General features: G+C 40.3%; 1 protein-coding gene across 15 annotated transcripts in view; it reads right to left on the reverse strand.

The window, feature by feature from the left end:
* The window catches only part of DTNA (dystrobrevin alpha), a 372,686-nt gene that overhangs the window by 108,743 nt on the left and 238,654 nt on the right, over positions 1–25,289 (reverse strand). For all 15 annotated transcript variants that reach the window (XM_066352951.1, XM_066352959.1, XM_066352958.1 and 12 more), the window contains one exon: positions 18,867–18,947. In XM_066352951.1, coding sequence (XP_066209048.1) covers positions 18,867–18,947 — 81 coding nt within the window. The remainder of the gene's footprint in view (positions 1–18,866; positions 18,948–25,289) is intronic.

Here is a 25,289-nt window from a genome sequence, read left to right on the forward strand (position 1 = left end):
CATTGCCCATTATTTCACACTTCTCTAGTTTTTAGTAAGCAAATAGAAAGATTGAGAATTTGCAACCTGTCAAGTTTAATGCTTAGTTTTATTTTCAAATCACCATGTCAGCAAATTCCGAACCCCATCAACCAGACCAGCCGCAAAAGCCAGATGTGATCTTTAGAGCAGTGATTGGTTCTGATTCCACAGATCTGGGGTATGGCCAGGGCATCCCTAGATTAAGCACTCCTTAGGTGATTTTGAAGGACAGTGAACTTTGTCTCTTCAACAAATGATGCTGAAAAAATTGGAGAGCTACCTGCAAAAAAACGAAACTAGACCAGCAACTTACACCATTCACAAAAATAAACTCAAAATGGATAAAAGACTTAAATGTTAGCCGTAAAACCATAAGCATCTTAGAAGAAAACATAGTCAGTAAGCTCTCTGACATCTCTCGCAGCAATATATTTGCCGATTTATCTCCACAGGGAAGTGAAATAAAAGGATAAACAAATGGGACAATATCAAACTAAAAAGCTTCTGCGCAGCTAAAGACAATAAGAACAGAATAAAGAGACAAACTACACAATGGGAGAACATATTTGACAATACGTCTGATAAGGGGTTAATAACCAAAATTTATAAATAACTTGTAAAACTCAACACCAGGAAGACAAACAATCCAATCAAAAAATGGGTGAAAGAAATGAATAGACACTTCTCCAAAGAGTTCATACAGATGGCCAATAGGCATATGAAAAAATGCTCAACATCACTTATGATTAGAGAAATGCAAATTAAAACCACAATGAGATATCACCTCACACCAGTCAGAATGGTGCTCATCAACAAAATAACACAGAATAAGTGCTGGCGAGGATGTGGAGAAAAGGGAACCCTCCTGCACTGCTGGTGGGAATGCAGACTGGTGCAGCCTCTGTGGAAAACAGTATGAAGATTCCTCAAAAAATTAAAAATTGAACTGCCTTTTGACTCAGCTATCCCACTTTTAGGAATATACCCCAAGAACACCATAGCACTGTTTCAAAAGAAGAAATGCACCTCCATGTTTATGGCAGCATTGTTCACAATAGCAAAGATCTGGAAACAGCCCAAGTGTCTGTCAGTGGACAAGTGGATTAAAAAGCTTTGGTACATATATACTATGGAATACTACTCAGCCATAAGAAATGATGACATCAGATCATTTACAACAACATGGATGGACCTTGGTAACATTATACTGAGCGAAATAAGTAAATCAGAAAAAAACTAAGAACTATATGATTCCATACATAGGTAGGACATAAAAATGAGACTCAGAGACATGGACAAGAGTGTGGGGGTTATGGGGTGGGGGGGGAGGAGAGGGAGGGGAAGGGCACAAAGAAAACCAGTTAGAAGGTGACGGAAGACAATTGGACTTTGGGTGATGGGAATGCAGCATAATCAAATGTCAAAATAACCTAGAGATGTTTTCTCTTAAAAAAAAAAAAGAAAGACAGTGAACTTTGAGAACCACTGCTTCTGGGTATGACTTCAAGGATGGAGTTAGACAAGAGACAGGAGGAAGAGGAAATAGATGCTCACTTAATACAGAGGAATTTGTTTAAAAGTTATGAGAATTTCAGGAACATTGTGATAAAAAAACTCCATGTGCAAATTAGCCAGCTGTAAAGACATTGTCAAATGAAGTAATTTTTTTTGCATACAATCATGACTTTTATCATGACAAAATAATGTTTAAAAAGTTTTTGGGGTTGGGGGAGAGAACTCAGTTCTGTGGTATGCTTGGCCAGAGTCAATAAATGTATTTTGATGTGATTACATTGACGATATTAGTTATCTCCCACATTAACCAACTGCTGAGTTTGGAAAGAAAATGTTAATAAAAACACAATTTTCAGATCTAAATTCCTAGTGAGCCATACCTTTTTAAAATATAAATCTAAACATCTGAGTACCTCACTCACCAAATTATCTTATGCTTCCAAACTCAACATCTTCCTTGCTCCCAAAGCATGCCTGTATCACCAAGGTAGTTCCCTTTGCTAAGGATCTGAGGAGAGATGCATCATATCCTACAGAGATTACATTTTAGTTTCACTTCAATGTCTTGGTTAATGTAGATGATGTAATAATAGAGCTTCTGGAAAAGGTCTATACCATATTTTTGGTGTAAAATCAAATCAACTAGCATGCTAGTCCTCAAAAGACTAGAAAGTATTCAGTATTGCTTAAATTGTTTTTGTAGACCAGCATCTTTATTCAAAATGAAGTAAAATAATTGTTGGCTCAATAGGTCTCATACTGTAAGTTAAATTTAACAAAATTCAATTGAACAAGCATTTATTAAGCCTATTATTTTTCAAAGTACTGTACCAAGTATTGTAAAATAATGAGAAGGTAAATGAAAAGAATGGTCTGAACAATAATTTCTCACTGCTAGTGTTTAACTTTGTTCAGAATACTTTTAATAACTTTAGAAACAAGGGAATCTAGTATTTTATCTCCCCTTTGGATAGTCATTTTAGACTTCACTGGATAATTCTGTATAGGTTCCTTCAATGTGCTCATACCATTTCCTACAGTCTCATGAGCTGTTACTGACTTCTACTTCGATTTCTGCAGTAAGCCTCATCATTCACTTCCAGTTTCTGGTCGTACCATTCTCCGTTGCCTACTGAGTAAAAACCCAAGCTTCTAAGCATTAAAACCAATGTTTACACTCAAGTATGCTAATCTTTAACCTCATCTCCTTATCTTCACCTTCTTCGGAGTCCTCCGTTTGAATCACACTGGACTTCTTACAATTCCAGAATATTCCTGTGGCTGTCTTGCAGTGCCTTTACCCAGCCTGCTCCCTTCATCAGCTACTGCCTTCAGCCCCCCATCTACCCAGGTGCTGCACACACACCTGCCCGGGGGAAGCCCACTCTATGCCCTCGGGTGGAATTACTCTCCCCCTTGTGTTGCCCCAGATACCTTCACACTTATGACACTCTGCATTTCCCACAGTTATTATCAATAAGTTTTCCCTCCATTTAAAAAATAAATCTTTGATTGGGCTTTGGGGGACAGGAGGGTCTTTGAAATGATGAGCTAAATTTTATGTTAAGGGCCACGTGTGTTTTCAGGTGAAAGGGCCAGTGTCTTTCCTCAGATTCTCCCAAAGCTACATGGGAGAGAAGCTTAAGAACCACTCCAATAAATTTTGAGCAGCTTGAGGACATATACTATGTCTTTTTTTTTTTTTGTATTTTTCTGAAGCTGGAAACGGGGAGAGACAGTCAGACAGACTCCCACATGCGCCCGACCAGGATCCACCCGGCACGCCCACCAGGGGGGAAGCTCTGCCCACCAGGGGGCAATGCTCTGCCTCTCTGGGGCGTCGCTCTGCCGCGACCAGAGCCACTCTAGCGTCTGGGGCAGAGGCCAAGGAGCCATCCCCAGCGCCCGGGCCATCTTTGCTCCAATGGAGCCTTGGAAGAGAGAGACAGAGAGGAAGGAGGGTGGGGGGTGGAGAAGCAAATGGGTGCTTCTCCTATGTGCCCTGGCCGGGAATCGAACCCGGGTCCCCCGCGCCAGGCTGACGCTCTACCGCTGAGCCAACTGGCCAGGGCCAGAGGACATATACTATGTCTTGCTCATCTTTCCATTCCACATGGCTACTCGCATAATGCCTGTTCAAACTGGGTGCTTAGCAGTGCTTGGGGAATGGAAAAGAGTGCCTATGGTTTGCCAGACACTACAGATAATCCCTAGATTCTTTCCCTTGGCTTCATATTCTAAGATAGCTCAATGGGACATATTGAGCATGGTTTCCCACAGCACCTATATTATTCCTTGCATACCATGACCTGGGCAGATGGCCAAAATCCTAGATGCCAGAGGCCACAGTGACTCTCTTTATTTACCATAGCACTTTGCTAATATGTGGGAGACAGAAGTCAAGTTCTCAATTATATGACTTTATCTGGTGTTTATCCAAGGGAAGCCACTTAATATTGTTTTCCTTGCCAGAAATAAACAGAATTTTTAAATTCTTGATTGTAAAAGAGGTAAACAAAAGTTCTAGTCCAACACCATGAATGGTTAAAAATAGCTACAGCCTTAATTTATTTCAATAGCTATATGTATATTTGACTCCTTTTAAATACTATACTTATAAGTAATTTTTTTTTCTTTAGAAAATGGAAGTTTGCTAAGGGAACTAAAAGGCTAGATATGCAAAGTATTAGGGCAGTGGTCCCCAACCCCCCGGGCCGCGGACCAGTACCGGTCTGTGGGTCATTTGGTACCGGTCCGCAGAGAAAGAATAAATAACTTACATTATTTCCGTTTTATTTATATTTAAGTCTGAACGATGTTTTATTTTTAAAAAGTGACCAGATTCCCTCTGTTACATCTGTCTAAGACTCACTCTTGACGCTTGTCTCGTAAGTTCGACAATTATATTTAAAAATACCACAGTTTTTACGCCGGCTGTATAATTTTATTTTGTCCATTTATCCATCCCATCCTAAAGGCTGGTCCGTGAAAACATTTTTTGACATTAAACTGGTCTGTGGCCCAAAAAAGTTTGGGGACCACTGTATTATGGTATATCTACCACTTGATATTACAATATCAGAAGCTTTATAATAAATAGAACACATTCATTAGATTCTAGACTTTAAATTATTCTAACACTAAATTTGTTCACTAAGGAAAAATATCACCCTTCTCTCCCTCCATCCTCATAGTCGAGCATAATGCTTGTCATGCAGTAAACCTCAGTCCATACTGAATTATAAATAAATGAGTGACTGATAATAACAACAGATGGCAACAAAGCTTTGATGAAGACTAAATCAAGGTGGCATCAGAATCAAATGGTTACATGGGAGAGGCTATTCAACCATCCCTGTCCTCCAGACTGTCTTCTGTTTTGCCTCTGTGTGCCACTGAGCCTGGAGGTCCTGGGAGCCCGGCTGTGAGACAGCGCCCTCTGGGTATCTCTTCATTGCTCTGATGACTGGCACTGGGCCGATCTGCAGGCTCCCAAGAACATAGCGTGGCAGACCACTCACTCACGGAAGGTCATTGAATCTTGCTTTGGCACCCATCAGATGCGGTAGAGAAAGTTTTTTTTTTTTTTTTTGTATTTTTCTGAAGCTGGAAACGGGGAGAGACAGACAGACTCCCGCATGCGCTCCACCGGGATCCACCCGGCACGCCCACCAGGTGCGACGCTCTGCCCACCAGGGGGCGATGCTCTGCCCCTCCGGGGCGTCGCTCTGTTGCGACCAGAGCCACTTTAGCGCCTGGGGCAGAGGCCAAGGAGCCATCCCCAGCGCCTGGGCCATCTTTGCTCCAACAATGGAGCCTCGGCTGCGGGAGAGGAAGAGAGAAACAGAGAGGAAGGAGAGGGGGAGGGGTGGAGAAGCAGATGGGTGCTTCTCCTGTGTGCCCTGGCCGGGAATCGAACCCGGGACTTCTACACGCCAGGCCGACGCTCTACCACTGAGCCAACCGGCCAGGGCATGGTAGAGGAAGTTTGAAAGGCATTCCTTTGTATGCAATTACTCCTTCCCAACTGACTGGGGCATTTAAAGATGACGCACTTTCCTAAATTGTGAGAGTAAAAGTGCTTAGTTGGCATAGCTTCCTGTATAATGCAGAAGCAGGAGATAGGAAAGGAAGCTGATGATGTTACATCCAGTTACCTAGAAACAAGACTAGAAGTGTCTGCTTAGTTCACAGGTTGGGCAGGGGCAGCAGTTTGATCAGATAGAGCTTCTGGCATTCCCTACAAACAAAAGTACTAAGAAGAAAACAAAACCCCGAATTTTTAAGATCTTAAAAATAAAAGCAACTAAAAAGAAGAGCAGAAGTTTGCTTTGATTAAAGGGGAAACACCCGCCACAGGTCCAGGCTGCCTGGAGAGGAGCGGGTTCCCACTGCTGTGTCACATAGTGAAAAATTTTAATCGGCCACCACCAAACTTCCCCACGAGGAGTTTGGGGGAATTTCAGAAATGAAATTTCCTTATTCTAAATAACTGTCTAGAATGATTCAGCATCAGTAACGAAAGTGAGTATCAAACAACATTTGGAGCAATACAACAAAGCTAATTACTATGTTCCAAAGGTTTGCCACCTGCTGCTTCTTTACCCAAACTGAACAGTCCTGCTCTTCTGTCCGACTCCTTGACTGGAGAGCATCCTTCTATCTTTCTCTTTTAAATACTTCCCTTTTTAGGGATCTGTTTCTCTGCCTGAGATGTTTACTTTAAACTTGACTTTTTCATCCAGTGTTCTATATGTCATTAGCTGGAAAATAAAAAGGGTCTATGGCCTTGGGCAGTGCAATAGGCAGAATCCTAAGATACCCCCAATCTCCCGCCTCCCAGATTCCTGGCCCACGATGTTTTCCATTTCTCAGTTATTCAATCAAACAGGAACCCAGGTACTGTTATGAAGGGACTTTGCAGATATGGTTAAGGTCCTGAATAAGGTGACCTTAAGATAGGGAGATTAGCTCAGTGGGCCTGACCTAATCACATGAATCCTTTAAAAGTAGAGTTTTCTCTGGCTGGTCCAGAGGAGGAGGTCAGAGAAACACACTCTGGCTGAGCGGGAAGAAGCAGTGAGCATCCATGCTCTGAGTAGCCCATGCAGCCATGTGGAAGGAATATGGGTGACCTCTAGGAACTGAGAGCAGTACCCTGACTGTCAGCAAGGAGCTAGAACTCAGTGCTTCAACCACAAGGAGATGAATTCTGCCAACAGCCAGTCCTTTTGGAACCTGGACTCTGAGGGCCAGATGGAAACCACAGACCTAGCCAGCACTCTGATTTCAGCCCAGTGACACCCTGAGCTGAGAACCCAGTCATGCTGTGTTGCATTTCTGACCTACAGAAACTAAGATAATGAATGTGTTGTTTTGAGCTGCTGAGTGTATGGTAATTTGTTATGTGATGATAGAAAACTGATACAGGCAGCTAAAAATCCGCATACTTAAAGATGAGGCAGAGAGAAGGAATAGGCTGGAACAATAGCTTGAAAAAGAAATGAATGGGATATTAGTATTTATTACTAAGAAATACCTAAAGTCTACTCCTTTAGCATAAGATGACTCACCCTGGTGGTGAAAAATGAATCTAGTAGAGTCCATTCATTCACTCACTCATAGAAGAATATTTACTCAGGTTTTACTACACAAATAGCACTCATGTGGGTTAATTTTACAGTGATAGAGAAACCTTTAGGTAAACAGGTATCTGCTTTTTTTTTGTTGTTGTTCATTAAAGATCTTGAAAGTTTAGAGTTATTAAAGACAAATGCATGTGTTCTAAGCTTAAATTATATCTGGATGAGGGGTATTTTTAAAATGCTTCATGTACTAGAAGAAAGTGATTTTGAGAAACTCAGAAAGTTCAGATACAAATATATACCTTTTTGCCTTTCCTTTTAAACCCAATTTTAACTGATACGAATGACAGAAAGAAAATTCAGATTGTGGCCAGAAGAACTAAAAGACAGTGCACTGTCAGGTGTGAGAGACATTATTCCCCCTTGTGTCCCTACTTTTATTTCCCTTATTGGTTTTTGTTGTTCATGAACTTAAGGCTGCATGCCATTGACTTCAAAGTAATTTCTGAAAAAAGATCTGCTGACATTACAGAGTATCTGGGTCATTAACCATGTCCATGCTGATGGAGGAAATAATGTCATAGTGGGAAAGTTATTTAAGAAAGGCTGAAATGTTACCATTTACACACACGCATCTAAATGGTATATAGGATATTTATTTTTGTGGAAAATTACCAGAAAATCTAGAACCTAAAGAGAAGGCTGTTGATTAGAAAGAAGTATTAGGAATCTATCTGTATTATCCATTCTCTACTATTTTTTCTAGAAAACAGAATAGCCATCTTGATCCCTAATTTCTGTTTTTTTATTTTATTAGAGAATGTGCTAGTCATGACACAAGGAGGGAGAGTATGAAAGGTATAAAGATGCAGGGTGAGAGAAAGAAGCTGATTTGTAAAACATCCTTTGGAGAAGAGTTGAAGGAATTTTTTGCATTACAAAAAAAGAGATAGGCATCTTACAACTCTTTGTTTTTAATTTATTTTTTTATTATTAATTTTAATGGGGTGGCATTGATAAATCAGGGTACATATGTTCAGAGAAAACATCTCCAGGTTATTTTGACATTTGATTATATTGCATCCCCATCACTCAAAGTCAAATTGTTTTCCATCACCTTCTATCTGGTTTTCTTTGTGCCCCTCCCCTCCCTCTCCCCACCACCTTGCCTGTAACCACCACACTCTTGTCCATGTCTCTGAGTCTCATTTTTAGGTCCCATCTATGTATGGAATCATATAGTTCTTATTTTTTCTGATTTACTTATTTTGCTCAGTATAATGCTATCAAGTTCCATCCATGTTGTTGTAAATGATCTGATGTCATCATTTCTTATGGCTGAGTAGTACTCCATAGTATATATGTACCAAAGCTTTCTAATCCACTCGTTTACTGACGGATACGTGGGCTGTTTCCAGATCTTTGCTATTGTGAACAATGCTGACATAAACATAGGGGTGCATTTCTCCTTTTCAAACTGTGCTATGGTGTTCTTGGGGTATATTCCTAACAGTGGGATAGCTGGGTCAAAAGGCAGTTCAATTTTTAATTTCTTGAGGAATCTCCATACTGTTTTCCACAGTGGCTGCACCAGTCTGCATTCCCACCAGCAGTGCAGGAGGGTTCCCTTTTCTCCACATCCTTGCCAGCACCTATTCTGTGTTGTTTTGTTGATGAGCGCCATTCTGACTGGTGTGAGGTGATATCTCATTGTGGTTTTAATTTGCATTTCTCTAATCATAAGTGATGTTGAGCATTTTTTCATATGCCTATTGGCCATCTTTGTGTCCTCTTTGGAGAAGTATCTATTCTTTTCTTTTGCCCATTTTTTGATTGGATTGTTTATCTTCCTGGTGTTAAGTTTTACAAGTTATTTATAAATTTTGGTTATTAATCCCTTATCAGATGTATTGTCAAATATGTTCTCCCATTGTGTAGTTTGTCTCTTTATTCTGTTCTTATTGTCTTTAGCTGTGCAAAAGCTTTTTAGTTTGATATAGTCCCATTTGTTTATCCTGTCTTTTATTTCACTTCCCCGTGGAGATAAATTGGCAAATATATTGCTGCGAGAGATGTCAGAGAGCTTACTGCCTATGTTTTCTTCTAAGATGCTTATGGTTTCATGGCTTACATTTAAGGGTTTTATCCATTTTGAGTTTATTTTTGTGAATGGTGTAAGTTGGTGGTCTAGTTTCATTTCTTTGCAGGTAGATGTCCAATTTTCCCAACACCATTTGTTAAAAAGGCTGTCTTTACTCCACTGTATGCTCTTACCTTCTTTGTCAAATATCGGTTGTCCATTTCTGGGTTCTCTGTTCTGTCCATTGATCTATATGCCTGTTCTTATGCTAGTACCAGGCTGTTTTGAGTACAATGGCCTTGTAGTATAACTTGATATCTGGAAGTGTGATACCTCCCACTTTTTTCTTCCTTTTCAGGATTGCTGAGGCTATTCGTGTTCTTTTTTGGTTCCATATAAATTTTTGGAATATGTGTTCTATATCTTTGAAGTATGTCATTGGTATTTTAATTGGTATTGCATTGAATTTATAAATTGCTTTGGGTAATATAGACATTTTAATGATGTTTATTCTTCCTAACCATGAGCATGGTATGTGCTTCCACTTCTTTGTATCTTCCTTGATTTCTTTTACCAATGTTTTATAATTTTCCAAGTACAAGTCTTTAATCTCCTTGGTTAAATTTACTCCTAGGTACTTTATTTTTTTGGTTGCAATAGTGAAGGGGATTGTTTCCTTAATTTCTCTTTCTGACAGTTCATTGTTGGTGTATAAAAATGCCTCTTATTTCTGAGTTTTAATTTTATATCCTGCCACCTTGCTGAATTCATTTATCAGGTCCAGTAGTTTTTTGACTGAGAATTTAGGGTTTTCTATATACATTATCATATCATCTGTAAATAATGATAATTTTACTTCTTTTCCAATTTGGATGCCTTTTATTTCTTCTTCTTGTCTGATTGCTGGACTTCCAGAACTACATTGAATAAGAGTGGTGAAAGGGAGCACCCCTGCCTTGTTCCTGATCTTAAAGGGATTGCTTTCAATTTTTGCCCATTGAGTATGATGTTGGCTGTGGGTTTATCATAGATGGCCTTTATCATGTTGAGGTATGTTCCCTGTATTCCCACTTTGCTGAGAGTTTTGATCATGAATGGGTGCTGGATTTTATCAAATGCTTTTTCTGTATCTATTGAAATTATCATGCGGTTTTTCTCCCCCTTTTGTTTATGTGATGACTCACATTGATTGATTTACAAATATTGTACCAGCCTTGCCTCCCCAGAATAAATCACACTTGATCATGGTGTATAGTTTTTTTCATGTATTGCTGGATTTGGTTTGCTAATATTTTGTTGAGGATTTTAGCACCTATATTCATCAGGGATATTGGCCTATAACTTTCTTTCTTTGTTGTTGTCTTTGCCTGGTTTTGGAATCAGAATTATGCTCACCTCATAAATGGAGCTTGGAAGTCTTCCTTCCTCTTGAATTTTATGAAGTAGCTTGAGAAAGATAGGAGTTAGTTCTTTGAATATTTGGTAGAATTCACTTGTGAAGCCCTCAGGCCTGGACTTTTCTTTGTTGGGAGTTTTTTGATGACTGTTTCAATCTCATTTGTTGTAATCGGTCTGTTTAGGTTTTCTGATTCTTCCCGATTGATTTTTGGAAGATTGTATGTTTTAAGGAATTTGTCCGTTTCATCTAGGTTGTCTAGTTTTTTGGCATACAGTTCTTCATAGTATTTTCTTACAACATTTTGTATTTCTGTTGTGTCAGTTGTTATTTCTCCACTCTCATTTCTAATTTCATTTATTTGAGTCCTCTCTTTTTTTCTTGGTGAGTCTAGTTAAAGGTTCATCGATCTTGTTTACCTTTTCAAAGAACCAGCTCCTGGTTTCACTGATCCTATGTATTGTTTGTATTGTTTCTTTAGCCTCTATGTCATTTATTTCTGCTCTGATCTTTATTATTTCCTTCCTTCTAGTACCCCTGGGCTTTACTTGCTTTCTTTTTCTAGTTCTTTTAGATGCAGGGTCAAGTTGTTTATTTGAGCTTTTTCTATCTTCTTAAGGTATGCCTGTAATGCTATGAACTTCCCTCTCAGTATTGCTTTTGCTGTGTCCTATAAATTCTGAGTTGATGTATGCTCATTATCATTCGTTTCTAGGAATTTTTTTATTTTTTCTTTGATCTCATTGTTAACCAGTTTGTTATTTAATAACATGCTACTTAGTTTCCAAGTGTTTGAGTATTTTTCAGTTTTTCTGTTGTTGATTACTAGTTTCTGTCATTGTGATCAGAGAAAATGCTTGATATGATTTCAATCTTCCTAAATTTGTTGAGACTGCTTTTGTGCCCTAACATGTGGTCTATCCTAGAGAATGTACCATGAGCACTTGAAAAGAATGTGTATTCTGCTGCTTTAGGTTCTGAAGATATCTATTAAATTGAGTTGATCTAGTGTGTCCTTTAAGTCTGCTGTTTCTTTGTTCATTTTCTTTCTTGAGGATCTATCTAGTGATGTTAATGGGGTATTGAAATCCTTTACTATTATAGTATTGCTGTATATCTCACCCGTTATGTCCATCAAAGTCTGCTTTATATATTTAGGTGCTCCTATATTAGGTGTATAGATATTTATAATGGTCATATCTTCCTGTTGAATTGCTCCCTTTATCATTATGTAGTGTCCTTTATCTTTTACTATAGCCTTTGTCTTAAAGTCCATTTTGTCTGATATAAGTATTGCTTCCCCTGCTTTTTTTTCATTTCCATTTGCATGAAATGTTTTTTCCATCCTTTTACCTTCAGTCTATGTGCATCTTTTGTTTTAAGGTGTGTCTCTTGTAGACAGCATATGTAATGGTCCTGTTTTCTTATCCATGCTGATACCCTATGTCTTTTGATTGGATCATTCAATTCATTTACATTTAAGGTTATTATTGATATGTAGTTTATTGCCATTTTATTCTTTTTTTTTTTATTCATTTTAGAAAGGAGAGAGAGAGAGAGAGAAGTGGGGAGGAGCAGGAAGCATCAACTTCCACATTTGCCCTGACCAGGCAAGCCCAGGGCTTCGAACCAGCGACCTCAGCATTTCCAGGTCAACACTTCATCCACTGCACCACCACAGGTCAGGCCTCCATATTGCTTCTTGACTGGCGTTCTCACCTGCAATTTTTTTCACTTTTTCAGGTGTTTCTCTCTTTTCGGCCTCCGCTTTCGGGCCTGAATGGCCAGCACTTTCCGGGAGCTCATCCCGACGCAGCGGAACCGGGGTGTGGGGTCTTAGCGACTCCAGCGGCGGCGGCGGCGGCGACCTGGTAGCCCAGTCGGCTGCAGCGTCCACTCGCTCCGCCAGCGGGGAGGAGGCGGGCACCGCCATTTTATTCTTTATAGCTGTATTCCTCTTTTGTTATATTATTTTCCCCCTTTGATCTGTTTACAACAGGCCCCTTAGCATTTCTTGCAGCATTGGTTTGGTTGTAGTGAATTCCTTGAGTTTTTTTTTTTTTTTTATCTGGGAAGCTTTTTATTTCTCCTTCAATTTTAAATGCTAGCCTTGCTGGATGAAGTAGTCTCAGTTTTAGGTTCTTGTTCTGCATTACTTTGAATATTTCTTGCCATTCCCTTCTGGCCTCAAGTGTTTCTGTTGTGAAGTCTGATGTCATCCTTATGGGAGCTCCTTTGTAGGTGATAGCCTTTTTTTCTCTAGCAGCTTTTAATATTTTCTCTTTATCACTTAGCTTTGGTATTTTAATTATGATGTCTCTGGGTGAAGATTTCTTTGGGTTTCTCTTTAATGGAGTTCTCTGTGCTTCTTGAATGTATGAGACTTTTACCTGCCTCAATTTAGGGAAGTTTTCAGCTATGATTTGATTGAACAAAATTTCTATTCCTTGTTCTTTCTCTTCTTCAGGAATCCCTATGATATTGATGTTATTTCTCTTCATGTTGTCACAGAGCTCTCTTAGAGTTTCCTTAGACTTTTTGAGTCTCTTTTTTTTTTTTTGCTCTGCTTCCATGCCTTTGTTTATCTTGTCCTCTAACGTGCTGATTCAACCCTCAGCTTCGTCCATCTTGCTTTTAATTTCTTCCATTGTGGTCTTCAATTCTGATATTGTATTTGTCATTTCTGACTGTATCTTTTTTATTATTTCAATTTCCTTTTTTATATTTGCTATCTCTTTATTTAGGTGTTTGTAATGACCATCTATTGTTGTTCTAAGCTCTTTGAACATCCTAAAAATCATTATTTTAAACTCTGCATCCAGTAATTTGGTTATATCTAACTCATTCATGTCCTTTTCTGGAGATTTCTCTTGATTTATTTGGAATGCAGTTCTCTGCCTCCCCATTTTGTCTGTGTATAAGAAGGGTTTGGCCAATGGAGTCCAATGGGTGTTGCCTCTGTGTTCTCCAAGTGTGGTCTGTCTGCAGGCCTGCCACCCCCTCTGTGGCTGCCTAGGGCACTATGGTTGGGCACTGCTGGTGCTGTCCTGCTGCAGCTGTTGCTGCAGTTTCCGCCTCTCCTCCATGAGAGGGGCTGTGTTCACGTGCCGGCTCTACAGGTCTCAGCTGGTCTTGGCTTTCAGTTCGCCCCTTCAGGTGGGGTTGAGTGCCGCGCATGAGCCATAGGCCTGGGCATCAGGCAGGGGTGAGCACCTTTGCTCAGCTGCGAGTCTCCACCTATTCCCAGGTTTCTCCCTGCCGCCACGGTCAGAGCTGGCTCACGTGTAGGGCAGCAAGCCTTGGCTCTACACGTTGGGAGAGGCTGCGTGCCTCTGCACCCTTGCTCAGCGGCAGATCTCCACCTGGTCCCGGGTTCCTGCCCTTACCCCGCAGGCAGGGTTGCAGGTGGGTCTGCAGCCAAACCAGACCGCTTTTGCATGTCCCCTCCACCCCTGCCTACCTAGACTGAGCTCACATTGGGCCTCAGGCATGGCTGGCCCAGCTTCCGCCCCCACCACTTCCCGCCCTCCAGCAAGCCCTCAGCAGTGTTGGTGGGGGTGCTGCAGGTCAGACCCTAACACTCCATACTGTAGTCCTGAATGCTCCCTCCTTCTAAGTGGTTCTGCTCTGAGTGCCATGGGAAAGCTTGTTTAGCTGGTTTCCTGCTTCCCTTCGCTGGTATTGCTGGTTCTAGGGGTAATATTCTCTTCAGATTTGGGGAGTGACTCAGCCCAGGGGTTAGGGTGGCTGTCCTTCAAAGTATTTCTTCCTGTGCCTCCTAGATTACACTCTCTTCCTGCTACTCTGGTGCTCTCCTCTCTTGCCGTTCCCTGGAGCCCCAGGTGGGTGGTTGTGAAAGAGGTTTTCTGCACAGTCCTTTTAGGAAGAATCCTGGGTCTGAGAAAACTGTTTCTTTCTTGCAAACAGTATTCTGACTTGTTTTGCAGCTAAATACTGTCCATATGCCTCTTCTAGGCTCTGAGGCTGCAGGCTGGGGCTTTGTTCCTGGGGCCCAGGTCCCTCACCTCTCCACTAAACTCTCTTCCTGCCACATAAGTCTCTCCGGGCTGTCGTTCACTCCAGGGAGCTGGGCAGTCCTCTCTGTGTTTCTACTTTTCCTACCAGTCTCAGTGTGGCTTCTTCCATGTTCCTTGGTTGAAGAGTCCTCTTAGTTTAGTTCAATGTTGGTTTTTCCAGATGATGGTTCTTAAAATTAAGTTGTAATCCACTTTGGTTCTGGGAGGTGGAAGTTGGTTGTCTGCCTACTCCATTGCCATCTTGCCTCAATCCCCATCTTACAACTCTTATAGCAGAGGTTGCTAAATAATTTTTGAGGACATAAAGCAGCGGTTCTCAACCTGTGGGTTGCGACCCCAGCAGGGGTCGGACGACCAAAACACAGGGGTCGCCTAAAGCCATCGGAAAATACATATTTATTATACAATATATTTTTAAATAAAATATGTATTTCCTATGGCTTTAGGCAACCCTGTGTTTTGGTCGTTCGACCCCCGCTGGGGTCACGACCCACAGGTTGAGAACCGCTGACATAAAGGCACCATGATATAATGAATTAATATTATATACATATTATGTTGTCATATACATGGTTGGGCAAAAGTAGGTTTACAGTTGTTCATATGGAAAATAATACTATAATTAATAAATAATAATACAAGAATAAATTGTTTTGTGTACTCACAACTATAAACCTATTTTTGCCTGATCCTGTATATAATGAGAGGAAATAAATTTCTACCACATTTTGATGGTAAAATTAAAAATATAATAAATGAGTACAATTTTTTTAAAAAGCTGGTCTCTCAATAAACAGACTAGGATTATTTTTTGCTACAAAAAACATTTTGCTTAATTGAGGTTACAAATTAGTGTTTTCCCTTAACCTGTTTTCGAATTGGTTACAAGTCTTCACCTGTAAGAACTATTCTTAGTTTACAGCCTATACAAAAATAAGTGCTAGGCCCACTTAGTCCATGGGTCACAATTTTTTTGGCCTTTTATATGACATGTTTTTAGAATATTGGGAATCAGTCATTCTCAGCATCCATCAGGCATTGCATTAGAGGAAAAAAACATGGATGTCAATGATAGGATTCAGTGCTCTATGAGAAACCATCAACAGAGCAGGCAAGGGCTGTGGGGAAAGAAATATGGCAACTTTACTAATGCTTCTGATCTTTAAATTCAGATAAGAAAGAAATCTCCTAAAAATCTATACATTCCTTGCTATATCCAGACAATATTAATTTTTTTGTAGGTAATGACTTTATAAGTGTCAGTTTTTATGTGTTTTCCTTTATTACATAGTTTTAAAGTTTAGTTCTGGTAATACACAAAATAAATTTTACCTGTAAATAATGTTTGAACCTAAATTAACCCATTTTCAGTTAAGGCCTATCAATTTCTATGAATTCAATACTACATAAGTGTTTCTAATCAAGTAACACAGTTACAGATACACTATCTGAATTTTTTCTTATTTCTTTTATTGTAGAGTAAAACTCTATTACAAGGTACCATAATTTATTTGGGGCTAGGTTTTGTTGCAGACGAAAATTCTCTTCCTTTAATACAGGAGTATTTAATATTGACAAATATTATGTCACATAAACATCAGTGCTTCTGGTATCTTCCTAAAATAATGGCTCTACCTTTGATTAAAATAAGCCAGACTTAATTGTGTTAACATTTTGCAAGTATCTCTACATCACAACAGTTATATTTATTGTCAGGAAGGAAAACTCAGCAAACATATAGTATTTGAATTTAACACTTCTGATCAATGTAGAAACATTTTGAAAAAGAAGTTTAATTTTAGCAGAACATTCAACATATGCTTGTATTCTTCCTTGAGCCTTAGTTTTGTCTAGTGTGTAGAGAGTGCAATATCTTTTCTCATCCTAAAATGTATAAAATTAGTAAGGTACATTGTAAAGCATATAACACTTCTCTGCATACTGTCTACCAATATTTGAGACTCAGCCCAGTTATCTCCCTGTATATGAAGACTCCTCTCAGCCTTCCACACCCAGGTCAGGGCACTATAACACCATGTACATATTCCTGTCATTACACTTCCCCGGTTTTATAAGTCTATTTAAAAGTCCATCTACCCACATAGACTTTGGGTAACTTCAAGGTAGGCACTGCATTTTATTCTCTATAGCTCTGTCCCTGGTACTTAGCACAGTGCCAAACATAGAGGAGAAGTTCATTATAAGTTTACTAAATTAAGAGGTAGATGAATGAATGCACTGAGGGCATCTGGGCAGGTGTGAAGGTTATCTTCTCACCCAGGGATGGGCTATAACTATTTTCCAAGATAGTAATTATTTTTCCTGTTTCCCATGAAGGCCAGTGTGACTATACCATAATTCTGGATGTAGGATAAGGATGAAGGCTAGAAAAGAATAAAAAGAGGAAAAAGAGAAGCCCAAGAAGGAAAAAGGGCCTTTATCATAAAGCAGGAGGAAAGGAAAATGACCTATAGGTTGCTGTACTCAGTTAGGGCCAACAATGCTAACTAACCCTTTGTAATGTTGGTGCAGGGTTGAAAAATTACAATGTCCTTCCTTCCTTCCTTCCTTCCTTCCTTCCTTCCTTCCTTCCTTCCTTCCTTCCTTCCTTCCTTCCTTCCTTCCTCCCTCCCTCCCTCCCTCCCTCCCTCCCTCCCTCCCTCCCTCCCTTCCTCCCTCCCTCCCTCCCTTCCTTCTTTATTCCTTCCCTCTTTCCTCCCTCCCTCCCTCCCACCCTGCCTTCCTTTTCTTCCTTCTTTCCTTCCCTTATTTAATTTTTTCATCCTCACCATTTTGTAATGTCATTTTGAAGCTCACTACTTTTACTGAAAGTAGCCAAAGGAGAGCTCTACTTGGCAATGCTATGAGACAGAACTCCTGCCCTGCTCCTTCTACCCATGCCCCTCTATTTTGAGGGCCATTGGTAACAAGGTAAAAAAAAGGGAGTATCCCATCACATTTTCATAGTTGAAAACACAGAGATTCTTCTTTTTGTTTAAATAGCAAGGATGGAGGAGGGGTAGAGAGGGAGGAGAGGGAAAGCTTTGCTGCTGTGGGAGCCTTTTCTTTGTGTCTTAACACCAGGCCTGGAAGTACCCAAGACAGCAAGTCCAACCACAGACTACTTCCCATGTCCAGAGTGCTTTTCTCACTGTCTTTTTATTTGGCTGGGGGGGGGGGGAATTGATTTAACTTTGTGTGAAGAGTCAAAACATGTCTTTGATGATTGATCAACCTGTGGTTTTCTCCATTTCTTCTCCTGCCCCAAATTTCAGCTCCATTCCTGGCCACTGGAGATGGAGAACAGCTGCAGATGAGCAATGTAAAGCAGAGAGTCACCCTGCCCAAAGCCTAGACATATGGGGCTGGCGGTAGCCTGCCTGGTGCCCCTGGAAACATCTGTGGGAGAGTTGGGCAAAGCTGAGATGTGGACACGGCTGGTTTCCATGTTCACCAAGTGTCTAATCCTCATGGCAATAATTCAAGAACTCAGGATAACATTATGGTTTTCATTTTTATAATGCACCCAATACTAATAAGAAAATGAGAAGAGTTACTAATATTCTATAGCAGTCTGTTTTTTAAAACAAAGTAATACTTTCCCCCAAAGATAATAAATATGGTAGTATGATAGAAACATTGACCCAGCAGGAAATGCTAATCTGCTCACTGGAATTAGTGATCTAACTTTCTGCTTACATTTTAAAATTTGGGAAAAAGCTGAAGCAAGTTCCTTTGTTTCTTTCAATATTTTTGTCTCTTCTATGGCTACTGCCTGAGGTCAGCAAATATAGATAATGCTCTGATTCAAAGGGTGAACTTTCTAGTTTCAGAAAGAAACTTGATTGTTTTCCAGGTGCTTATAAACATGTCCCTATACTTGTAAAAGAAACACAAATATAAGGACTTAATGTTTGATAGTTGATAGAGTTCTTGGAACCCATTTTGATGGCCTTGCATTTACAAAACCCACACTAGAGAAAAGGAGCACCATCCTGATTTAAACCATTCCGACGGCAGGTTGGAGTGCTTTAGCAGTTTAGAGCAATTAAGCCTTCAGAGTTAATTAGGAATACTCTCATTACCATTTGTATATCAAAATATTCTTTCCATTCTTGTATAAACATATTTTTGTCAATTATTGCAAGAAAAATAAGTTTTAATCAACTAAGTAACAAATGTAAACTATAGTTTTCATGAGGGTAATTTGTCCAAACAACTGGCATACTTACAATTGCATTTCTTCTGCACAAACCTAAGCTTGCATGCTGTCCTGTAGGTGGAGAGTCTGATACGGTCCAGATCTTGAGCCCCTGGGGGGGAAAACATATACATCTGGTATGCCATGTGTGTGGAAAGGAAGTTATAGCATTTATAAATAAAACAGCTATAAATATAGCCCATATAATTAATTTTGTTTTCATTAGAATGTAAATAATACTTTAAGACTTGAAAAGGTCATTGCCGTATCCCTCAGGTTCCAGGGGAAGAGAGCGCAGGTGATCAGCATTGAAGGTCAGATTGTCAACCATGTTCACGGGCCAAGAAACATTATCTCAGTCCTGTGGTGTCTGCCACATCGGAGAACAGTGTGCTCAAGCTGTGACTGAAACAGCCCGATGATATCAGAGAGCGATGCCATCAAATAATCATTTTAAACACACTGTCATTGGTCATTAGAGGTGAGCAGATGCTGAATGTTAGGCATTTCCTTTTGCCTGACCTGAGGCCAGTTGCTTTCAGAAGTCCTAGTTATCACCTCTGGAAGATAGGGATGGTGATACTACTGCTGTTTACTTCATGGGTTGTTGCAAGGATAAATGAATAGTGATCCCCGGAGCACCGAGAACACTGCCTGGCACACAGTAAGTGCTATGGAAGTATTCATTGTCATTACTAGTGTCTCACCTGCAATTTTTCCTGTCAACCGTAGAGGAGACTCCTGTCTAAAAACAACCACCCTTAAACTGCAGCTTCCAGTTCCTTCCTAACAAAGAGGAACATGTTCCTGTATTTCTGAGCCACTTTCCTCTTCTACACAGGAATCCAGCATGGTTTCCAATGCCCACAGCACCAAGTCTGAATATCCTGCCCAGAATCCAAGCTCCTCTTCAGGCTCTTCCCATCCAATCTACCCAACAGAAGTTCCCACTGTTCTTCCCTGGAACCTCTCCCTCACAGATGGGCTGCTCATCATATAACCTGAATTTCCTCTGAATGGGTTCATCTCTAGACTGTGTCTGGGATACAGCAGACTTTCAACAAATGTCAGTTCTTCTTTGCTTCTAAACAGTCGGCTTTCTTGAAGCCCATGTATTGAACTTTCTCTTCATCAGTAAAATTGGTACATAAATGCTTCAGAATATAATAGGGTAGCAAGTAAGTGAACTGGCCTGAAAGTAATTATATTAGGAGACTAATTAAGTGCTTTCCTAATGAAACTAGGGATAAGTTAGCAAGTGTCCCTCATTGAGAGCATTTAGCATTCCCTTGACTCAAACTGATCTCCTTAGATTCATTTAAAAAATACTATCAGTACTCCTGTTACTTCATGGTTTAATAAGGCAGATAATTAAACATTAATTCTTGTAGAAGTTTATTACTTGACAAAGAGGCTCACTGATACTGAGCACTTGAAGGATTGAGGAGGTAAGGACTTAACCGCACCCAATCAAGAAATCCCCTGAAACATGTTCTAAGAGGTAGACATCATAGCCAATGATCATGTAGGGTTATTTGCAGAGGCAGATTAAGGTTGGTTGAGGTCCTGGGGGCAGGAGAAAATATTGGGTTCCTTAAAAAAGGAAAACTAAAAATACATGTTAACCGTATTTTTAAATAAATAAAAATATTATGTACTATTAATGCTAAAACTGCACACATGAAACCAAACGTGGTGTTACTGGAAAAAAGTGTAAAGTTGGAGTTTTGCGGGGCCCTTCGGAAGTCAGGGCCCAGGGCGTGTGCCCAGTGCACCTGCTGTTAAATCTACCTCTGATTATTTGCAATGATAGGAATGATTATAACACAGTGAAAATAAATGAACTTGTGTGAACTTTGACAAGTTTTTATCGGGTGTCCAATTTCCTCATGTGTAAAATGGGATAAATAAACTTTATGGGCTAGTAATCTTGGTAGCTGGTACATAGTGAGTACGTAACAGCAGATGAGCCCTCTTAAAAAGCGTCCTGTGTCATTCCTAAGCAACAAGTGATAGAAATTTCCTCTTTATATTTGAACTGTAACATCCCTTTCTATAACTTCAATCCATTTGACTTAGTTTTCCTTCTGGCGCCACATAATCTTTTCTCCTTGTCACTTGATAATTAATTTCTCAAACATTGGGAAGCTGCTATCATTTTCATTAATAGCATATTCATTACAACCCGACGATCATGTACAAGTCCTTGTTATTGCGAGTTTAAAGTTTAGCTGGGGAGGTAGCTTCTCCTTGACTCTTTTATTTTTTTTGTATTTTTCTGAAGCTGGAAATGGGGAGAGACAGTCAGACAGACTCCCGCATGTGCCCAACCGGGATCCACCCGGCATACCTACCAGGGGTGACGCTCTGCCCACCAGGGGGCGATGCTCTGCCCCTCCGGGGCGTCGCTCTGCCGCGACCAGAGCCACTCTAGCGCCTGGGGCAGAGGCCAAGGAGCCATCCCCAGCGCCTTGGCCATCTTTGCTCCAATGGAGCCTTGGCTGTGGGAGGGGAAGAGAGAGACAGAGAGGAAGGAGGGTGGGGAGTGGAGAAGCAAATGGGCGCTTCTCCTATGTGCCCTGGCCGGGAATCAAACCCGGGTCCCCCGCACGCCAGGCCGATGCTCTACCGCTGAGCCAACCGGCCAGGGCCTTCTCCTTGACTCTTTCGGTCGAAGAGGTTCAACTGCATAGCCATCTCAAGTACAATGTCAACCACTGACCACGGCACACAATAGGGTTTCAATATATGGATGCGGCTATTATTATTCTCATTATCACTGCACAAGGATTTGAGACCCTAACTGTGCTAGTCATCCTGTTCTATGATGTACTAATATCTTCTTGAAATGAGATATACAAAACTAGCCCAATTGCCACAGCCATTGCCTCACCTGTATAGAATATATAGAAAGCAATTACTATCACCTTTGATAAGGACACTTACTAATGCAATTCATTCTTTGGGCTCTTATTAAGTTTGTAGTTCATTATGAAGCTAGTTTTAAAAAAATCATACGTACTTACATTAAGTCAGATTTTTTTTTTTTAATGCTTATTTGGGGGTTAATGGCAGGATTTCATAGTTATCTGGTTAGTTTCTTTTAATATTTAGTTTGTGCTTCTAACTTTTCTGATTTTTTAAAAAAATTTGATTTTGTCACTTGCGTTTCCAAGGGGTTTCCTTTCAGGTCCTCTATAAATCTGAGAAGCTCATGTGAGAAATGAATGAACACTCTAGGATGCCACATACCCAGAAAGACCAGTTATCAGAAATGCTTGAATGCCAAATCGCTTTTTCCTTTGGATAAGGATGTCATTTTATTGATAATGAGTTTGGCTCAATAGTCAGGAGAGTTCTCAATATTTGTAAATAATCCTTTAGAACAGTGGTTTTTAACCTGTGGGTCGCGACCCCAGCGGGGGTCGAACGACCAAAACACAGTGTTTGTTATTACACTGTATTAACACAGTGTTTTGGTCGTTCGACCCCCGCCGGGGTCGCGACCCACAGGTTGAGAACTGCTGCTTTAGAAGAAGACATTAGGGACATAGATTATTTGTGTAAGTTTTTCAAGGATAATGATTTAAGCCCCAGGTGTAAAAGGACTTTGATGGAGCACGCAATTAAATTTCTTAGTTCTAGCAAGATCTTATCCTCTGAGAACAGAAACCCTGGCTCCTCTGCACCTCCCTCTCATAGAGGTCCTAGGGGCAATTTGGCAAAGGTGCACCTCTTCAGAAGTGGTAAAGAGGGAAGCAGAGATGATACTTAGGGACAGGAGTGTACTGATTGCTCATCTGTCCTATCATGATGAGAATTTAACAGACCCTCGGTTTCATTTAAGAACCAGGAAGAGGTCTGTGGGTCTGTCAATGTTTCCTCTATGTGTAAGTCCTTCCTGGCTAAGGATGTAAACCCTCAATATTAAAAGGGATATAGAGCAATGAAATGAGCTCTTCAGATACAGCAGCACACTACCTTGCATGGACAATGGTAAGTGGCAACCACAAGATGCATAGTGGGTTCTGGGACCAAAACAACAACAGAAACAAACAAAAAACACACAACAAAACAAAACAACCCGAACCACCACCAACAACAAAAACTGACCTGAAACATGGTGTGTGCAGGCTCTTACTGTTTATTCACTTTGTTTACAATACATTTCTTTGTCTCTGCCCCAATAAACCATGAACTTGATTTAGTTTTACATATGTGGTCTCTTCTTGAAAATCTATAAATTTATAGCCTACCTGGGAGTAGTTGCATGTCGTCTGTGTCCAAGTTATTTCTTAAAACCAAGGACCCAAATACGGCCATAAACAGTCTTCCAGTGTGCGATGGGAGGGCCATCCTCCAAGTTCACTGGCCCATTACTTAGTCTTTACACATGCTCGCTCATACCACTACCTATAAATCTACCTGATTTTATGGTGATCCAGTCTATGTGTCTCCAACACATGCACAACCTCAACAACATTGTTAGCATCTTGCTGAGATTAAGGTTCATTTTTAACCTATAATATTTTCCTGAGCTTAACATGGTAGTAGCCTTATTAAAAAGGAAAATTAGCTGACTTAATTCCTCTATAAAAAAAGATGAAATTTAAATAAATAAATAAGCAAGCAAAGTCAACAGAGCAACCCTTGTTCTTAGCATGTTGAAATGCTAGGGTTGCCCTGGCCGGTTGGCTCAGCGGTAGAGCATCAGCCTGGCGTGCGGGGGACCCGGGTTCGATTCCCGGCCAGGGCACATAGGAGAAGCGCCCATTTACTTCTCCACCCCCCCCCCCTCCTTCCTCTCTGTCTCTCTCTTCCCCTCCCGCAGCCAAGGCTCCATTGGAGCAAAGATGGCCCAGGCGCTGGGGATGGCTCCTTGGCCTCTGCCCCAGGCGCTAGAGTGGCTCTGGTCGCGGCAGAGCGACGCCCCGGAGGGGCAGAGCATCGCCCCCTGGTGGGCAGAGCGTCGCCCCTGGTGGGCGTGCCGGGTGGATCCCGGTCGGGCGCATGCGGGAGTCTGTCTGACTGTCTCTCCCCGTTTCCAGCTTCAGAAAAATACAAAAAAAAAAAAAAAAAAAAAAAAGAAATGCTAGGGTTAAGGCTATCTTTTGTTTATGACCTAAAAAAAAAAATCCATTTTATTATGAAACCTACATCAAATTAATCCCCTAGACTCTCAAGAATCTATATTTTCTCTCTTTAATTAAAAACAAGTACAGCCTTTCTGTCTTTTGTTTTTTGTGATGTTCTCTTCGTTACTCTTCAGAATCATGGATAGTGTTTTTTCCAATTATTATATCACTGGCGTAATTCTTTAAGACATGAAGGTTCAAGTCATTTAAATAATATCTGAGGTGTGCTTCATTATAATATAGTGAGGGCTGAGGGTAAATAATTAAGGGTAGAGATGAATACTATTTTCTTTACTTTTGTATACATTTGAAGCTTTTTGTAATAAAAATTTAAAGCTAATTCATTTAAGGCAACTTGATAATCTTGTACTATCTCCTTAAACCTCTCATATCCATGTCATAGTTGGAAGAAAGTGATAAAGATGAAAATAAAAATATAGTTCAGACAGTGATTTTCAACCTTTTTCATCTCATGGCACACATAAACTAATTACTAAAATTCTGTGGCACACCAAAAAGTAGATTTTTTGCTGACCTGACAAAAAAATAGATATAATTTTGATTCATTTACATTGGGTGGCTATTGTTTTGTTGGCTGTTGTCATTTTTTTTAAAAATTGACCACTTTAGGGAAAAGAGGTCAGTGTTCCTAACTAAATAGTCTGGTATTGCACATCTTAAAAATTCTTATGGCATACCAGTTGAAAATCACAGAGTTCTGATTGCTATTCTATAAGATATTCTGACTGATTATACTGTTATATCCTGCAAGTCCTGTTTTTCCTCTCTTTAGCTTCTTTTTTCAAGATTTTTCTCTTCCCTTTCTACCTCTGTCCCTTCTTTCTACATTCTCACTCCCTGTATCCCTCCCTCTTATCTTCTTTATTTTCTTGTATTCATTCACTTGTTCATCCATCCAACCAATCATCTAGTCTTACCTGATTTTTGGCTTTAGTTTCATTACACTCCAAACAGTTTAAAAGAAATCATGTATGTTTTGTCTTCTATGTTTTGATAGTTCATTACAAACCCTTTCATATAGTCATTCAGATTCTAAAATATCTCATTCATTAAAAAAACCCACTCAACAAGTATTTACAGAACAAAGATAAAGTCTATAAACCCTGTGTCTGAGCTCTTCTCCATGCTTGATGAGTGACTGAATGACTGAATGTGTGTATGTGTATGTGTGTATGTGTGTGTGTGTGTGTGTGAGAGAGAGAGAGAGAGAGAGAGAGAGAGAGAGAGAGAGAGAAAGAGAGGGAGGAAGAGGGAGGGGGAAGGGAGAAGGAGGAAGGAGAGAGAGAGAAATATATATA

Source organism: Saccopteryx leptura, chromosome 11 (genome assembly GCF_036850995.1).
Source record: "Saccopteryx leptura isolate mSacLep1 chromosome 11, mSacLep1_pri_phased_curated, whole genome shotgun sequence".
Classification (NCBI taxonomy): Eukaryota; Metazoa; Chordata; class Mammalia; order Chiroptera; family Emballonuridae; genus Saccopteryx; species Saccopteryx leptura.